The sequence below is a fragment of the Limanda limanda genome, chromosome 6, assembly GCF_963576545.1.
Source record: "Limanda limanda chromosome 6, fLimLim1.1, whole genome shotgun sequence".
NCBI lineage: Eukaryota > Metazoa > Chordata > Actinopteri > Pleuronectiformes > Pleuronectidae > Limanda > Limanda limanda.
In genome coordinates this window covers 24362835-24380919 of record NC_083641.1, presented here as the reverse complement: position 1 = coordinate 24380919, position 18085 = coordinate 24362835, and the positions used below count along the sequence as shown (strand labels likewise).

General features: G+C 46.7%; 1 protein-coding gene across 1 annotated transcript in view; it reads right to left on the bottom strand.

The window, feature by feature from the left end:
• The window catches only part of frem2b (FRAS1 related extracellular matrix 2b), a 60747-nt gene extending 43204 nt beyond the window's left edge, over positions 1-17543 (bottom strand). The window contains exons 1-2 of the mRNA XM_061072588.1: positions 12533-17543; positions 11568-11657 (exon numbers count right to left, since the gene is read on the bottom strand). Of these exons, the coding sequence (XP_060928571.1) occupies positions 11568-11657; positions 12533-17543 (5101 nt within the window). The remainder of the gene's footprint in view (positions 1-11567; positions 11658-12532) is intronic.
• Between the last annotated feature and the right edge of the window lie 542 nt (positions 17544-18085).

The following is an 18085-nucleotide window of genomic DNA, read 5'->3' as shown; positions in this document are numbered from 1 at the left end:
TAAAACCCCATTCGAGGCCCACGGACTCATGAGCTCCATACTAATAGAGCCGGGTGTTTGTTGGGGCTGTTCTCTGGGCTGGTTTCACTTCCGACAACATGTTTCTGCTGCATTTCACAGTTGTTACTCGCAAATCCTCACATGAGGGTAAAATGCTCCCTGAAAAGCTGAAATGGTAATTCCTAAAGAAGTGTTAAACGACTCCTGCTCCTTTGTTTACGGCTGGTGAAAAGGAGAACTGTGCACAAGCCTGCATGTAACAGATAAGCATGCAAGTCTGCGCTCATGAAAGGAGTGGAAGGATTTAGTGTTGTTATTGTCTCCCCCTTGTAGTATTGGACTGAAGATTTGTCTGCACAGAGGAACAAACCCCGGTTTTCCAAAATATGCACAGGTAGGCTGAAAGAAGATTGCTTTTGATGTTGCTTGGCAAATTTCATTAAGACTCTCAGACGGCAAATTGGAATCAATGCACAAAGAGTTTGGGGGGGGGATGTGAATGTTAAAACAGAAACTAATTCAAATAACTTTAGGTGAGAAAGTTGGAGACTCTGGTTGTTGCAAAGTCATGAATACACTGAATGTGATGGCCATGCGAATATCATTTAAAATCGTATTTACAGTCACCACACTGGATAACATATTAGATTTAATCCAATTACTCTTGTCTGATTTCCATGTAGTATACTTTTCAATTCTATCAGCGAAATCCATCTCTTTTTGAAATACTACAGTGCAGTTTATTGGAGTGTAAGTGAAGTCTTCAAAGAAATTACTTTTGCACGGTTTAACAAGGTTAATCCACAAAAAAATGATTATTTTCATTATTAAGGGCAAAAGTTTGGCAGCTCATTCTAACAACTACGCTGATGCAATGGTCCAATGGAAAAAAAACAACTTTTTACATATAACTAAAAAATGATTGGTTGTGTTAGTGATGTAATGAAGTATTTGTATGTAACTATGTACATTATACTGTATATAATTCATCGAAGTTGGATGTGTAACACCTAGCACAACACAAGAGGATCAATACTAAGCTTTCTATAAGGAAACAGACCACCATGGACGACTTCACGCTCTGGCTGTAAACCTGTTCTCCCTCTGGGGACGCTGGGAGTAATGGCTGAAAAATGGAGATCAGCTCAGGTCATGAGGCTTAAAACCTCCCAGGAAGAGCAGGTTATTTACCTCAGAGCCCAGGAGGTCACGCTTGTGTCTGTCAGTCTGTTAGTTAGATTACACAGAAACTACAGAATGAATTTCCATGAAGTGCACTGTGAGATTTTCTTTCAACATTTTCATTGATTAAGAAAATCTGGCAAAACCTTCTTGGAAATCAAGGAAAAAATGTCCAAACAAGCCAATTACAAAGGTTTAATAGAGATTTCCACTAAGAGTTCAACCCATAATTTAATGTTGCACAGGAATCAATGTAAAGGTGATGTCAGCATGAGGGAACAGCCGTGCTCACTGGTGGAGACAAGTGAAGACAACAGCGAGGAGAGTTCCAACCAAACCAAACAACCCAACGCTTTGAACAAATTACCAGCAGATCAAAAGTGTCAGAAACCATCAAGAGAAGCTGACGTGGAGCTGCTCTCCGTGTCGGAGCTGCCTCTCGGGACCCGTCGTGTTCAAAGCTGGAGCAGATGCACAACCGGGTGGGAGGAGCCCAACACCTGGACCCCCCAAGGAAACAAGTGAATCAGAAGCAGCAAGTTCTGGTTTCACCGACGCCGAGAACAATTAGATCTGAAGGACAGAAGCTAAAATGTCAAAGCGGGAGAACACGGAAGATGAGCTGGATTTGCATAGTTGCTCCATTTGTGACATTCTGAACTCTCGCACAGTGAATGCCCTTTAAGAGAAAGTTAAATTGAATCTGTTAGCCGAGTGTCCCAGAGGAATCTCAGGACCCGGCAGACTTTCCCTGTAATGATTCACAATGTGCTGGAGGGGAGCAAACCCAGCTCTTGCATACGGCTCATTGACCAGTGATAACCTTTAAAGTGTTACAGAACCCCTTTTTTTTCCGTTGCAGTAATTGCAATGGCGTCAGGCAATTACTTAGAGATTTAAGGAGCTAAATGCAGCTGCTGAAGGAGATTGTCCGGCTGTCTGGACCCGTGGCCTCTCTCTTTGTTTTCCTTCTTTCCCGTTTGCTTGTTAATATGTAACTCGTCACTCCGAGCCCGGGTCCTGGAAAACCGAGATAAGTCCAGACATGGTCGAGTTAACTTCAGGCATTCCTCAGTTTTCTTTGGGGGAGGGAGGGTTGATCCAAGCCATGGACGTCTTCTGTGGTTGTTGCAGAAAAGTTGTTTTGTACTTGTGCACTGCAAAAATGGCCACTCCAAAAATAAGCCCAAAAAAATTAGTACAAGTTATTTTTTGCTTGTAATAAGCCAAAAAATCTGCCGATGGAACAAGTCAAAATTCGCTTGGTAAGATTTCTTAAAATAAGACTTTATATTTAAGCCTTACAAGATAAGAGTGATCTTGGAATTAGCTTGGAAAACTCATTTTTAGCTATATTTTACTAGTATTGTGATGTTTTGTGTCTCATAATAAGCTTGTTATGCTCAAAAATAGTATTTTCCCCTCAAAAGTAGCATCTTTTTTTGTCATCCTGTTTGTTTCAAGCGTATTTAATTAATTTTTAGTTTTATAATTGTGACACTGTACTAGATTTAAGTCCACTACCTACTTGAAATAGGATTAGAAACTGGCATTTGAGAAAAAATGTCTTGAAGTTAGTATTCCTGACTCGTTTTAGACTGTTTTGCCATAATAAGCCGCAATTTACCATCCTGTCATCATCTCAAGTGGTATTTACCTTACCTTACCTCTACAAATTCAATTCTGTTCTAGATTCAAAACATTAACTACTTCTTATAAGACAGAAAAAATGATAATGCAGGTTAACAAATGGACCAGCTCAAAAACAAAGCGTTAGATAATTGCTGCCTGCGGCTCGGCAGAAAGAGACCAGAGGACTCCGATTGATTTACAGGGGGCCGTCTACAATTTAACAAAAAACGACTCGCTTTACCAGTCACTTGATGACAGCTCTTTCAAGGCGTTCAACCGGAACGCTTTTTTTAAAAGTTGACTTTTTTCACGAGATGCGCTGCAGATGCTTGAGGGGAACACGAAGCAGGAGACAGGAATGTTCTCCGACTTAAATAAACCACACAGTTTGAGGCCGTCACATATTTTTAGAAATTTTGCAGAGAAGTGGGCCGCTAACTTCCCGCACGGCGCCTGTCGTCGCACACACTCTCTCTGTGTTTGCTCATCGTCGAGTCTGGGGGAAAATATCAAAAAATAATAATTCCTGCTCGTATGCAGATGAGGCGGCGTGCCTGCAGGGCTCACCTGCTCCTCGCAGCTTGTCAACGCAGGCGGCGTTCAGAGGGAGAAGTGTAAATCGGCTCGTTCATCCCATCGCTGCAGGCGACGGGAAGCAGCTTTGACGCCTTGCCCCCCCCCCCCCCCCCCCACCCCCCCACCCCATCATTACTGGAACCAACAGAGCACTTGTATCTTTCATCTCCTCTGACTGGCTCTTCCCCTCCCATTCCTCAAACAGATGAATTCTCATATCCGGGGCCCATCAGACTCCACTTATGGAGAGCGGAGGGGCGGGCGATGAAGGTGTGTGGGGGGGGGGGGGGGGGGGGCGGGGGGGGGGGGGGGGGGGGCAGCTCGATCCACACACAGGATCCCCAATGGGTTTCATCAGCACCTTTTCATGTGATGAGAGCCGTGATATCCTTCAGACTCTATAGCGTGTATTCGTCGGGAGTGTATGAAATGAAAACCTTCCCACGAGAGGCCGATTCAAACCGGGTAATATTTCAGAGTCTCTCTCTCTCTCTGTGCTGTATACATTTTCTTGGCATGCTGGAATGCCAGTGATATCAAAACAAAAGGTGGTGGTGTCTTCTCTCCGTGCCATCGCAGCTAATCAGGAGACACCGGCTTGAAATCAAATACCAAGCGATTATTAATTAAACTCGCTTTTAGTCGATGCACGGTATTTTTCCGGTGCCAGCTTGGTCTGTGATTATTGTCTCTGACGTGGATGCTCACTGTGTGGGTCTGTGACTGTTTGTGCACGGGGGGGGGGGTGTACCCTCCGATCCTGAAGCCCGGGCTCAGCTGGAGAGAACTGTGACACCGGAGCCGAGCTGTCAGAGGCTTATCACGCAGCCCGGCTGGAAGGAGCAGCTCCAGCACAGCGCCGGGCTCCAGGGGCCAAAAGCACATTATCCAGAGTGATTTTTTACAAAGTTGAACAAAGAAGAAAAAACTCTGCCACAGTAGGGGGGGAAGGAAGGAGATGTCAGAGCAGCACTGACTGTCAGACTTCCAGCGGTTTTGTGGGGAACGTCAGATTGTCCTAAAATGAAATCCCATCCAGCACGTGTGAGACACAAATGCAATGATCCTGTCAGAGAAAGAGATTTTGAATTTTGCTTCCATCATTTCATTTAGCTGAAATCAATGTTTATGCATTGTGCAAACACAGTGAAGATGTATAACACAAATTGATCTACCTCAGGTTTGTGAAAAGTTTTGCCTCTATATCAGGTGTTTGTCATTCTCTGTCCATATAGAAGAGTTTAAAACCACAAACTTCACTCAGGAGCAGAAATCAGTCTTTAAACTTTTCGATGTTCTTTAAAATAAAGTTTGAACATATCTCCCCGGTCCTACGAGAAAAGCTGTATTCATTTTATACATGTTTCCATCAGGCTTTCTGAATCCTGACTGTCTCCAGCACTGATATGTTCAACCTGCACCCGCATCCACAAAAGAGGGATTTTCTCGAGAGGCGTCACTTGAACAACCTCAGTTCTGCTACACTGATATCCTAAGGCGGCTATGACGACATGTATCATCATCATCCTGAGAACAAGCCCGGGCCTGGGCTCTCTATGCTTTTGGGAATTTGCTTTAGCTTTATTAACCCCGGCTCCGAGCACTTACTTTGGCAGCATATTTAAACAGAGGAAAGGACTCATTACAGAGGGTTTCCCTTCTGTTCCCCTCAGAGGAAATGAGGGCAGCTTACTGTGGAAGAATCTTTCACCCGAATTATATGTGATATACAATCGCTTTCAACATTTTTAAAGATACCCTGTAAATGCTGCCGCTCGCCAAAATCATTATCTCTCTCTATCACACTGTTTTCAGTCCCAGCCGACACATCTGACTCAGCAGAGGAAGCTTTCCTCACCGAATGTGGTCAGTGTTCAGTTCTGACTGTTTGGCAGAAATCTGCAGTCCAGAGAAGAAAGAAGCTGCAATGAAGGAAAAGGAGCATCTGCTGAAAGTGATCCAACAAACACGAGCCAAGGAAACACACAGAAAAACCTTCACAGGCGAGTTTCCTGCCTAATTGAAACCTGTTTTTTTGCTTACTCGCCTTGTAGCACGAACCAATCGTTAATTATGTCTTTTCAAATGTTTCCCCGAAGAAGAATTACACCGGTTCGAACCTGTTGAACCTCAATAAACTCTTCACCCTCTCACGGATGAGAACAGGTTCTTCACATGTTTGGTTCCCCACTGCAGCGGATCTGTCTTTACTCTGGTAAATCACTGGGTTTCACACATGCACATTAAACAAGGATACATTTTCCGACACAGCTCGTTATGTCAGATAATAAACAACAATAAGCGGAACTGCATTACAGACCCACGAGAAGATTATAACTCAAAGTTGGCGGCTGAGGACACAAGGGACCGGTGAGCCGCGTAAATCACTCTCCATCTAAAACGATTAGCCTAAATCCTCTTTGTAATTCACTTTTTCGTGGCCGGGAGAAGCAGCTGTTACCCCGGAATAGCTCTATAATCATCTCCCAGACGTTTTATCATAACAAACATTTTTTCCATCACAATAAAGTGACTACCTGATCATTTATTAGCTGCAGCACAGACGGACTCTGAAGGTTAAAAAACCTAAACAACCCTCAAATCTCTTGAAAACACAAACCACCGGACCGGCTGTGTAATTTGCCGCAGCTTGCAGCCTATTTTCATGCATATGATGATTCATACCACCGGCCGGAGGAATGTTACCTCCCTGCAGAAGAAAAGTGGAGGAGAGACAATTTCCATTAATAACAGGATAGAAACACACGGTGGAAGTGCAGAGTCATCTCTCTCTGTGATGGGGGGGGGGATCACAGCACCCACAGAGTCTCCACTAACCTCACGCAACTGCATGTCGCTGCATGTTGTGTTCTGGTAAGAAGAAAGATAATCCCATCCAACCTGGGATTAGACCAGAGGGGCGGCGGATATGGATTCAAGTATGCACCCGGCGTCACGAGCGATTACGCGCTGATAACGTGGAAGATGAACACGATGTACAGGGCAGATGGAGCGGCGGGTGTTTGCATTTTACTTTTTTTTTAACTTTTTATATCTTGTATTTTGCTTTTTACTCTTTATTTAACTTTTTATCTCTTGTATATATATTTGTTTTATATACAGTTATTTCTTTCTTTTGTGAAGTACTTGTTGTGTTTTTATGCTTTATGTTAAATGTATGCACCTTTTTACCAAAGAAAATTCCAGGTAGGTGTAAACCTACTTAGCAATAAATCCTTCCTGATTCTGATTCTGATGTGTGAGGTCGGGGAACTTCGCGGTGACCTGAACTTATCTCGTTACAGGAAAACAAAAAGGAATAACAAACAAAACATGCTTGTTGAGGTGGGAGCTGCAGTCGGGCATTGGAAACTGGAGGGGGGGGGGGCATTCCTCTCGGTTTCAGGTGATTCCTCAGTAAGGCTGCACCCCCCAACACCCGCCACTGCCAAGGCCCAAAAGCCCTCTGATGAAGCCATATTAAAATCTGAAAGATCTGGATTTACCGGATTAAATTAGCCTTTAAAATCCATGATTTACTCCAGGAGAATTATTGACAATGTAAAAAAAAACGCCTCTGACAATAACCAGATGTTGAAGAACGTGAACAAAAAGTAAATCCGTGTAAAAATAGATGTGTTCTTTCTTGGCTCATGTCTCGTCCTTCTACCAAGTTTCATGGATATTTGTTGGTGGATTTTTTAACAAACTAACATATAAACAAATCCAAAAACAAAGAATGGCCCCTTGTGAAATCAGATTTGAATTCACTTCATCACGATATGGATTTGTTATTCTGTGAGAAACAAAGTAAAGTGTTGTTCCTGGACCTGCCCCGTAGCTCAGTCTGAATCTGTGACTTCCTTCCCGACCCGAGTCCCATCCTCCCACCAAGTTTCATCAATATCTGCTCAGCACTTTTTCCCTCACTAACCAATAAACACATAAGCGGAGAGGGCTGAAAACATAACCTCCAGTCAGGACTTTGATCTGCGTTGTGCATTGCAACACAAATCTGAATTAATTTACATCCTCGACGCACTCTACATACCAAACAAGTCTCACCCGTCCAGTGGGGAAACCCGAGCAGAGCTTTCTCAACTCGCTGTGGATTTTGACCCTTTTTAGACGGTTTCTGCATTTCTGTGACACTGAGCAATCAATAATCTTTCGGTGCCTTCTTCTTGTTTTCGGCGGAAGCGAAAGAGAAAAAAAAAATATTAGCTGGCGGTGAGTGCCTGGAATGAAAAACAAAAGGGCCACAGTGGTGTGTGTCTGTCAGTGGGAGCGTCCCTGCTTGCTGACTGACTGGCTGGAGGCAGACAGGGACTCCGCTGCACAAACAACCGCCTGGGAATGTGTGTGCTCAGGTAAGCTCACCTGAATGCACCCGAATCCTATAAGGGGGCCGGTGGGGAGTGGGGCGGGGGGGTGCTGGAGTCTGCTAAAACACGGCAATTACCTGACTTAGAACGACAGCCCCCTGACCAACACACACACACACACACTCACACACATTCCTGTCACGTTCTATACGAGACACTTTCTCAGTAATTAAAGGGGATTTGGGCCACACACACACACACACACACGCAAACACACACAGACGCACACGCACACACACACACACACACCTCTGAGCGTGATTTCACTGTCCAGGTGTGATGTTTCCGCAGAACAAATTAATGTGTGTAATTTCCGTCCTCTGTGATTATTCATTCAAAGCGTTGACAAGCTCGACAAATCGCGAGAAACACAAAGCGGCGCTGAGAAAATAAGCCCTGTCATCTCCTGTTCTGGCAAAGAGACTTAAATGCAGCTGAAAAGGCACCAGGGTGGCAGGGTCCTGGAATTAAAAAAGAAACAGGAGACAATCACAAGGACATGACTGAAAAGTCCAAAACCTGTAATGTTATTCACGATCTCAAGCAACGAGCTGGGATATTTTGAAGTGATTTCAGTTTTGTTCTAATGTCTGTACTCATCATCGGTCAAACATTTAAAAATCCCTTCACTAATTAAAAAAAGATAAGCATTTTGGGATGTGGTCTAATTGCCATCGTGTTATTTGCGGCCATAAGCCCATCTGGTGTCTTTTCCTTTAAGTAGCCATGTTGATTTAGAGGAAACAGCAACTTCTCCTCAAATCTAAATTACATGAGCACATTTAATCCCGCTGAACAAAACAATTAATTTAGAGAGTTTATCAGCGTATTTTAATTAGCTAGAAAAGGTCATTATTGCAGCCAGTATTCACATATGTTCACCACTGTGCCAAACAATGGACAGAAGTAGGTCGGGTCCGACACAGATTCCAATCTGGGCGTCTGAATACACCAGTTACAGTTAAAGTGACACCCCCGAGCTGCAGATGCATCGCTGCCAAGAAGAGCTCAGAGCTGGTGTGTGGAGCCAAAGACTGTTTCCTGTACCGAGACCATCCATCAGCCAGGGAAACTCAGCTTTAACAACTGAAACAACCTGTGGTGAGATGTCAGAACTGCTCTAGGTTTGAGGATGGAGTGTGAGGAACGGCGCCGCAGTTTCCATTCAATCCACCTTCATGCCAAGAGTAACTTAGTGGTGTTGCTGTAATGAGTGCAGGTTGGAGCCTGCAGAAATCCCATAACAGTCGGTTGGGTGGAGCAGTCGACTGACACGGGAGAATAAGATCCTGTTTGACACCGGTCGGAAAAAAGACCTGAATAATTTATCGAGAAAAATCCGGTGACATTTGTTATTTCGGCTTCTGAAGAGAAAAATAGTGAAAATATATGAAGACTTCACTTTGGCAACATGTCTGTGAATCAATATTTTGGGAAATTCTACAAATTGTATGACTGAATTTCAAAATGCATTCCCTGTGTGCACTGTACCTCAACCAGGGAACTTTTCTATATTGTAATAATGCCATTTCATAATGACGTTATTGTGATATATAATGTTAAAACTTATTATGCATGACCTAATTTTCTGATTTAATTGTGACTTCTTCATAACACCACTTATTATATGATGCCATTTGAAAGGGCGTTTTTTTCTGATCAATATAATTTTTTTATTTGTATTATAATTTATTGAAGTTGACCTTTAACCTTTGACCAATTAATTCGAAAATATAAAATAAGATATCCTCCCAAATAATGTTCCCACTAAATGAGATGAAAATCTGCTCATGTGTTGTTGGGTTATTTTGTACACACACACACACACACACACAAACACACACACATGCACACACACACACACACACACACACACACACACACACACAGTGGCAAAAACAACACCCTTCCCCTGCTCAATCATCATCATCAGCTGCATTCATGGCTGCAATCTTGTCTATTTGCAATACTTATAAAAAAAAATACATACACATACTTATGCAAACAGATTCAGTTGAACTTGTCAGATCAGCAGTCAGCAGCAAGTGCACACGTACACTTAAAAACCTCAGAGCACATTCACAGCTCATCACAGCTGCTCGCACAAAACCTCTTGAAATCCCACCGAGCAGCTGCGACACGGAAAGTAACTTTTCACCCCCGGAAAAAAAAAACTGCCAAGAGCCGTTTGGTAAATTTCCCAGTGAACTCGAAGTGAGGAGGGGAATGTTTTTCCACTGCCGAACATGACAGAGTGCAGCTGTGTGCCAGTGTGCAGCATTCAGCTCCGCCCCAACACAACTGTTCAAAGAGCTGGAGGCTCCGTCGGGGGATTTGTGGGCAGCCACTAGTACGGCTTAAATGTTATTAAAAAAATGTTCACCGACTGCCTCAGAAGCTGAAGTGCCGTACACGTCGAATCCTCACGGACGGGTCATCCGAAGAGAACTCCTCATCATTTTTGTCAAGGTGCCACAATAAAGCACAAATCCAATTTCAAATAATGTTCTTTATAGACTACTAATCCCTCTGACTGCTGCAAGTTGTGGATTTTTTTGTGAGAGCACCGAGCGTCTGTAGAGGACACACTGAGATATGATCCTCTGGCCTAAAAGAAGCTGAAGAAATGTGAATTATTTTTAAATCTGATTGCGAGTTGTGGCAGATAAACAACCATTATAGGATCTGAGTATTTCACCAAGCATCAAGGTCGCTAGAAAGAGAAGGAAAGTGACAGAGAGAGACACAGCCGCTGTTTTCTGTGACAAACAACCTGATTCAGACGGTAATGAAGGGACTGACTTAAACCTAATTCGACCACAGAGGATCTTTGCATGTGCTCGCCACTCGCCGGCAGCTCAGGTGGACGACTCGCCATCACTTCCCGATGAGGAGTAAAGTCCCTTGCACTTTACTCATCGCTCATTAGCTCCTCCATCCCCCTGCTGGCAAAGACGTCCCCCCATTACTCAAACCGGAGCCGCAGATTAGTCCCAAGTTGAGAAATGAGAAAATGCTTACAGGGCCCCACGGAGATGCTTGTGGGACAAAGAGAGCCCCCACCCCCCCCCCATTAGAGGGGTCCATTGTGCTCGCTCATCACCAGTGAAGGGGAGCAGAGAGGACACACCGTCGGGCACGCTGCTTCGGCTAATCGCTGATTACTTATATACACTAACAGGAAGGGCTTCGCTAATTGTTCCACTAATTACTTACTTGCTGAATGAATCATTACTTTCCCCACCCCGGATTGCCCTGGGTGAGAGAGAAGCAGTGGGGGGGGGGGTCGTGGATGGGGGCGCTTTAAGACTGTGCCACCTGAGTTGTAAAGCAAAGTGAGACTGATATGAATGCTCGGATACAAAGGTTAATAAGCATGGAAGCTGTGACATTCACATTTTTTTGCAGAGCCCTTGGTTGAATAAAAACCAACGGAGCACGAGAGAAACAAACGTTGTCTATAAATAGTTCATTCCACTCGACTTCTCGTTCATTTTGGGCCCGTTTTCTCATTTACGCAAGCTGAAATATGAAACCGTTCAAAATTACGGTTTGATGAAAATCTCTCATCTGTGCACAAACCCTTTGCTTTGTTCTCCTGCTAATTTAGGCACATGCAACCTTCTGCTTGCTCCTCTCAGAGAAATCCGGGTGTCTATAAATAAACTCGAGACGCTGAAACAAAATCCAATATTTCGGCCTCAAAGCTCGACATGACAAGGACTCAATGCAAAAAACCTAATGGTGCGGGAGGAGGAGAACTCCAGAGATGTTTGATTAGATATAACTCACCATTGTCCTCGATGGAGAAGTAGAAGTTGTCGTTTGTCGGATTGTCACCGTCCCTCAGAACGTAGCAGATGTTCATCTCGTCAATTTCAGCTGAAAAAGAGACACACTTGCATGAAATCCAACATAAAAATCCGTTTTGACAAGTAGGAAATAACTCATGAGGACCAGAGAGAGGCCGTGTGATGAAGTGAGCAAACTGCAGAGTGTTGTGGTGACAGGAGAAGAGAAACTGCCTGGTAACAAGGGCTGTAGATCTACTTGACTCCTGAATGACACCGAACATAAAGAACAGCTTGACTCTTGCGGCTCCATCACACTGTTTGTGTTTGTTGCTGAATGAGATTCTTTACGGCGGCGGATCAGGAAGATTGTGAAGTTTACAGCCCGTTCCATCTTCAATATTTGATGGTAAAACTTTTCCCTTCAAAGAGACGATGCATAAACCTGCATTGCCACAATTTTCAAATGCCCGAGAGATAGTGTCTTTATTTACCATCTGTTTACTCTCGTGAAGACTCTTGAAATATTGAACAGGCCTCTTGGGGGGAGAGCGTCTCACTGTGACTCAGTGAATAAAAAACAGAGGATATCGACTGTGCACCCCCGGTGTCTGTCTGGATAGTTGCTTTGAGCCAGAACACCATGTCTCCCTCCCTTTGAAACATTTATATTTCATCATCTCTGTAATTGTCTTCAGTTAAGAATATTTCTCTCCTAAGGTTCGAGTCACACAAAGTTCTTTTTTGAAAGTGCCACACATTAGACACTGCTGGAAAAATGGACTCTGGCACATTTCATCTCTGTTGATAGAGTGAAAACTAAAACCTATGTGTCTGCTTGCAGCATTTTCACAGCAGAGTCCATGTAAAATAAGTTTTAAGACTCAAACAACTCTGAGAATAAACATGTGAAGTATTAACAATGTCACAGAATAAAACAAGCAGCTCGAAATGCAGTTATCTTACCTTGCGTGAACGTGGTGATCGTGACATTTCCTTTCCCGAGGTTGATCATGTACCCGTGTGCTGGGGCGACCGTGATCCTAAAGGTCACGGAGTTCTGCAAACTGTCTCTGTCCTCGGCTTTCAGGGTCTTACTGGTGATCACAAACCCCAGATGACCTGACTCCAGGACCCGCAGCGTTGGGGCGCCCCTGTTCACCACAATCTGCGGCACCCCGTTATCCACCGGGACGACGCTAATCTTCATGACTTGGGGCCTTCGGGTCTCGAACACAGTGTCGGGGAAGACAAAGAAGTCCGTGTGAGTGCCATCGGTGACGGTGAAGGAGAAGCTGTCCTCGGCGCTCTCCGTGCCGTCGTGCTTGTAGCTGATCATGTTCTCATTCAGGTCCTGCTTTGTGAAGGAGCCGACAGGCCGGGTGTTGTTAAAGAGCAGGCGACCATGAACTGGGATCTGAGTGACTGTGAACTTCAACAGGCGGTCAATGGTGTCTCTGTCCTCCACCGTTAGCTCGAAAGGCGTGATGAGCTTGTTCTCGCCCTCGGTCACCAGCAGGCCGTGCACCGTCACCACCGGCTTCTTGTTGTCCACGTCGGTGATGGAGACGCGGAAGGTGCGGAACACGGGGTTGTAGCCGTCGGTCACTTCGAATTCGAAGCTGTCCATTTTCACCTCGTCGTCAGAGGTGTGCAGGTAGTAGACTTTGTTGCCGGCCAGCTGCAGCTGCGTGAAGGAGGAGATGGGCATCCCGGGCGTGTCCGTGCACTCCAGGTGACCTCTCACTGGAGCTCGGGTGATGGTGAAAACCAAGTGTTCATCTGGGCTGTTGAGGTCGCTCGTGCTGAGGAGGTCTGTCGTCAGGGTAACCCTGCCGCCCTCTTTCAGGGAAACGCCTTTACTGACCACGTCTGGGAAAACCATGTCGATGCCGCCCACCGTCACATAGAAATATCTGTCGATCAAAGGGTTGATGCCGTCTGTCACGTCGAACTTGATGAGGTCTCGAATCCCCTCCTGCCCGTTGTGGATGTACACGATGAAACCCAGATCCACTTCGTTCTGTGTAAAGTTCATTCCGACTGTGATATTTTGCAACATCCCCGAGGGAGTCGTCCACTGCAGATACCCCTGACCGGGCCCGTAGCGAATGATATAAGTTAGCGTGCTATCCTCAGAGTCCAGATCAGTGGCTTTTAGAACGTTGCTGTCGATGACTTTCACGTCACCGATTTCAATTTCAAGCCCGTCATTGATCGCCATCCTCGGGGTTTCGTCGTCCACGGGGATGATCATAACTATGACGGTTTTCTCCACGCTGAACTTTCCGTCCATGAGAACGATATCGAAGCTGTCCTCCGTGGTTTCTGAGTCGTCGTGCTCGTACACGATGCTGGAGGCCTCCCGGATCTGATCCAAGGTGAAGTTAAAGACGGGCACGGTGCCCGTGATGAGCTGATTGAGAATAAATCCGTGCTTCGGGGGTTTGCTGATAATAAACGTGAGCTGATCCGTGGGGAGATCTGCATCGGCGCCGTTCAGAATGGGAGTGTCAATGACTATGTTCATTCCCTCCATGACTACAAACTCTCTCATGTAAATCTCAGGCTTTTCATCATTAGAGGGGATTATAGAGATCGGGAAAAAGTGCCTCTCAGAGAAATTGATGCCATCGGAGCATCTGAATGTAAACCTGTCCTCCACCGGCTCCACTCCTTTGTGAATGCTTTGAACATAATAAATGTGATTGCGGCTGATGTCCTTGATGGTGAAAGCACTAATGGCCGTCCCAGACCTGGATTTCTCTGAGCCGGGGGCCGGGGAGATGTTTTCCACGTAGCCTGAAGTCGGCTGTACGATGATCGTACACAGGAGGTCGTCGTTGGGGGTGTCGACATCGTTAGCGCTGATGTGGAGAATTTGAATGACGTTCTTCTCGCCCTCGACCACGGTGAACTGTGGCCCCACGAAGAGCTCCGGAGCCTGGCTGTCCAGGGGAAGAATAGTCACGTGCACTCGGACACCTGTGATCTTGTTTCCTCCGACGGTCCACTCGTCAGACATGTCCGTCAGAGTGAGGTTGAAGAAGTCCTCCTTCGTGGTGAAGCCTATCTCCCCGCTGGTGTGAGCATAGACCACGTGGCCGTTGATAATATCCGCCTGGGTGAAGGTGCGAGACGGGACGCCTCTCACCAGGATTTCACCGAAGAACGGCGGGTCCTCGACGATGAAGGTCAAACGAAGGTCATCCGTGTCCTCGTCTCTTCCCTGAATGACATTACTGGTGATTTCCGTGGCTCCGTTTTCCAGCACGTCTATGTAGGAGCCGATTGTGCCGGCCGGGAGACTTATAATCGGAATCTCATCATCAATCGGCTTCACGGTAATTTTGATGCTAATTGGGACAACGTGGACGCCATCACTTACATCTATCTGGATCAGATCAACTGTGGATTCATCCCCGTTATGGATGTACGTGATTCTGCCGTTTCCAATATCCTGGAGGTTGAAAGTGTTTCCTTTTGTCATGTCGGTGAATGTGAACTGGATTTGGCCGTGCAGCGGTGGCTGTGTGACGGTGAATATGATCTGACTGCTGTCGGTGTCTGTGTCCGAGGTGTCCAGCTCAGCGCTGGTGATGATGTGTGTTCCGCGTTCCAGCACAGTGAAGCCAGCGTTGGTTATTTGAGGCGGCGTGTTGTCCACAGGCTGTAAAAATATGGTGAAAACTCCCTCTACGCTATTTCCAGAAACATCCTCCACGGCGAACCTGAACTGCAAAACATGAGTGGTGATTCCCAGCTCAAGGTCAGGTGGTTTGAAAGCTATTTTGTGGTGGTTGATTTGCGCTTGGGTGAAAGTTGTGACCACAGTGTTTGGACTTTCAGTTAATACCAGAGTCCCCAGCACCACGGGGTGGTTCTCGTCCGTGTCCGTCGGCGGCTGGATGACCACGTACTTCAGGTCCCGGTCCTCCGAGTCCAGGTCAGAGTAACGGAGGAACTTTCTCCGGAAGTGAGTGAGCTGATACTCGTGCACGGTCATCTGCAGAGTGGTGCCAGGGTACAGCTCGGGTGGGAGGTCGTCCACAGGGAGGATTTTGATAATGAAGGAGCTCTCACCTGATTGGTTCGGCGGGTCGTTGTCGTCCTGGACCCGAAACACAAACTGATCCATCACCGTGCTGGTGCTGTGGGGCCCGACGTGCTTGTAAAACAATTTACCATCGATGATATCCTGCTGCAGCCACTCGCTCACTACTTTCTCGTACATTTCATCATCGGTGTTAAACTTCCAGGTGGACGGGTCCTCGGGGGCCTCGGCCTGGCGCAGCAGCACCTGCCCGATCCTGGAGAAGGGCGGCTCCGTGATGAATTTGATCGTAGAATCCTCCGAGTCGATGTCTGCTGCACTGAGCATGAGCGAGGACACCGGCATCATTTGGTTTTTGAACAAAACCAAACCGGTGTTGGCGTTGATGATGGGCGGCTCGTCATCGGTCGGCACCACAGTGATGGGAAACAGGAACTCCACCTCATTCGTGCCGTCTGTCATTCTGAAGATGATGTTATCGCTGTACGTGTCACTGCCGTCATGTTGATAAATCACCACTCCGGCGTCCAGGTCGGTCGGGGTGAAGAACTTCCTCCTGGAGCCCAGAACAGTTAATTCTCCGTGCCTCAGCCCGTCGATGACAGTGATCTGGACTTTGTCTAAGTTGTCCTCGTCGCTGACTTCCAGGTTGTGCGAGCTGGACAGAGGCCTGGACTGACCTTCATACAGTAACTGGCCGGCGTTCCTGGTCACCACGGGGGCCAGCGTGTTCATGGGCTTAACAACGATCATGAAAGCGAAGGGGTCCGACACGGCCCCCTCCGTGTCCACGACCTCAAACTCAATCTGGAAAATCCGCTCAGTGTGTGAATCCACAGCGGGGGGTTTGTAGGCGATTTTCAAGTCTTTGAGGTCCCCCTGGTAAAAAGAGGTGATTGGTAAATTCCTATCATCCGTGCTCACTATGTAGCCCTCCTCAAAGGACAGGGGGGAGGTGATGTTGAAAATTAATTCATCATCTCTAGACTCAACGTCCTCAGCTGCCAGCATGTCTGTGGTTATAGCCGTCATTACAAACTGGTCCACTTCCATCATCATCATGGCCACAAAGCTGGGTTTAGGGGCCGTGTTCTCCTCTCCCTCTCTAATCCGGACTAAAATTTGGAAGAATTCCTGCTTGAGCAAATTGCCCTCCTTATCGTGCAGCTCCACCAGCATTGGAATATAATCTCTGTTTGGCGACTTCAAAGCAAAAGTGTGCTGATAGCGGATGTTCATTTTAATAAATTCATCACAGTCCACCATGGCTCCCAGTCTGTCCTCATCCACAAGTTTCCCATACCTGGGCATCACACTGCCACTGGAGAGAGAGGCGATCTTGCATTGTTGTGCACTTCTGTCAAACGTGAACTCTAAGATTCGCCTGTCAATGGGGTTACTGGTTCCCAGCAGCCTCTCCACGGTGAGTGGCATGTTTTTGGTGAGGACCTCCAGCTGTGTGAAGACCACCTCCACCTCCATCATGAAAGGGATGATGATGGTGTCAGTCTGGGTGTCATACCTGAGCTGTAGGGTCACCCTGTCCCTGGGGGGACTCCTGGAGCCGAAGTGGGAATACTTCACGTCGTTGGGGCCAAATTCGCAGGGGAACTTTTTCGGGGACAGGTGCCCGGGCCTCTGGGACAGCGGGTCATTGTCCAGCACCGTGATGCTGCATCTGTCCCCGGGCTGGACCTGGACCACCAGGTCGTTGATGGGGTCCACGAACACCGACCTCCCGAAAGGAACGCGGATCCCATTGTTGGCGACCAGGATGGTGTCCTCCGTCAGCTCGGACCTGAGGGCGTAGGATAATCCGTAGCTGTCAAAAACCTGCGCGATCGCATCACCTGTCAGGACCACGGCGAGCAGGAGCAGAGCCGTGCCAGGCGCCTGCAGATGTGGGGGGGTAATCCGAGCCATTTGTGCAGAGGATACACACGCAGAGGAACTTTACGCATAGACGCGCAGTGCCAAATTGCGCACCGCGGGTTTTAAAGTTGCAAAGGAAACGCGTCCGTGCACGCCGAGGTGCACCATGCTCCCCCCACAGCAGCCGAACACTGGCAACTCAAACTTCTCTCTGCTGCTTTGTTGGAGTAAAGGAGAGTGACGCCCCCCCAGCAGCCCATTGGCTCACATCTCCGCAGGAATTCGCTCCAAATGGACGTGGCTTCTGTCATTCTGTGGGCACAGGAGACTAGTCCGCGTGGGCTGGACTTCATCAGCATGAATGATAAAGGAAATACAAAAAAGGATGTGTGGATAAGGGGATGTTTGGGTGTGAGGTGCCACTTGCAGCCTGGGGAAACTTGGAATGGATCAGAAAGTGTTTTATTATATCTGTTTTTGCAGGTTTCTACTTTTGCATTTCTCTAATCCGAGCTGTTCGTTCACTCCACACTGTTACTGGAAGCACAAGTGCAGAAGCATGAGGGAGTCTTGAGTGACAGTGTGTCTGGAGA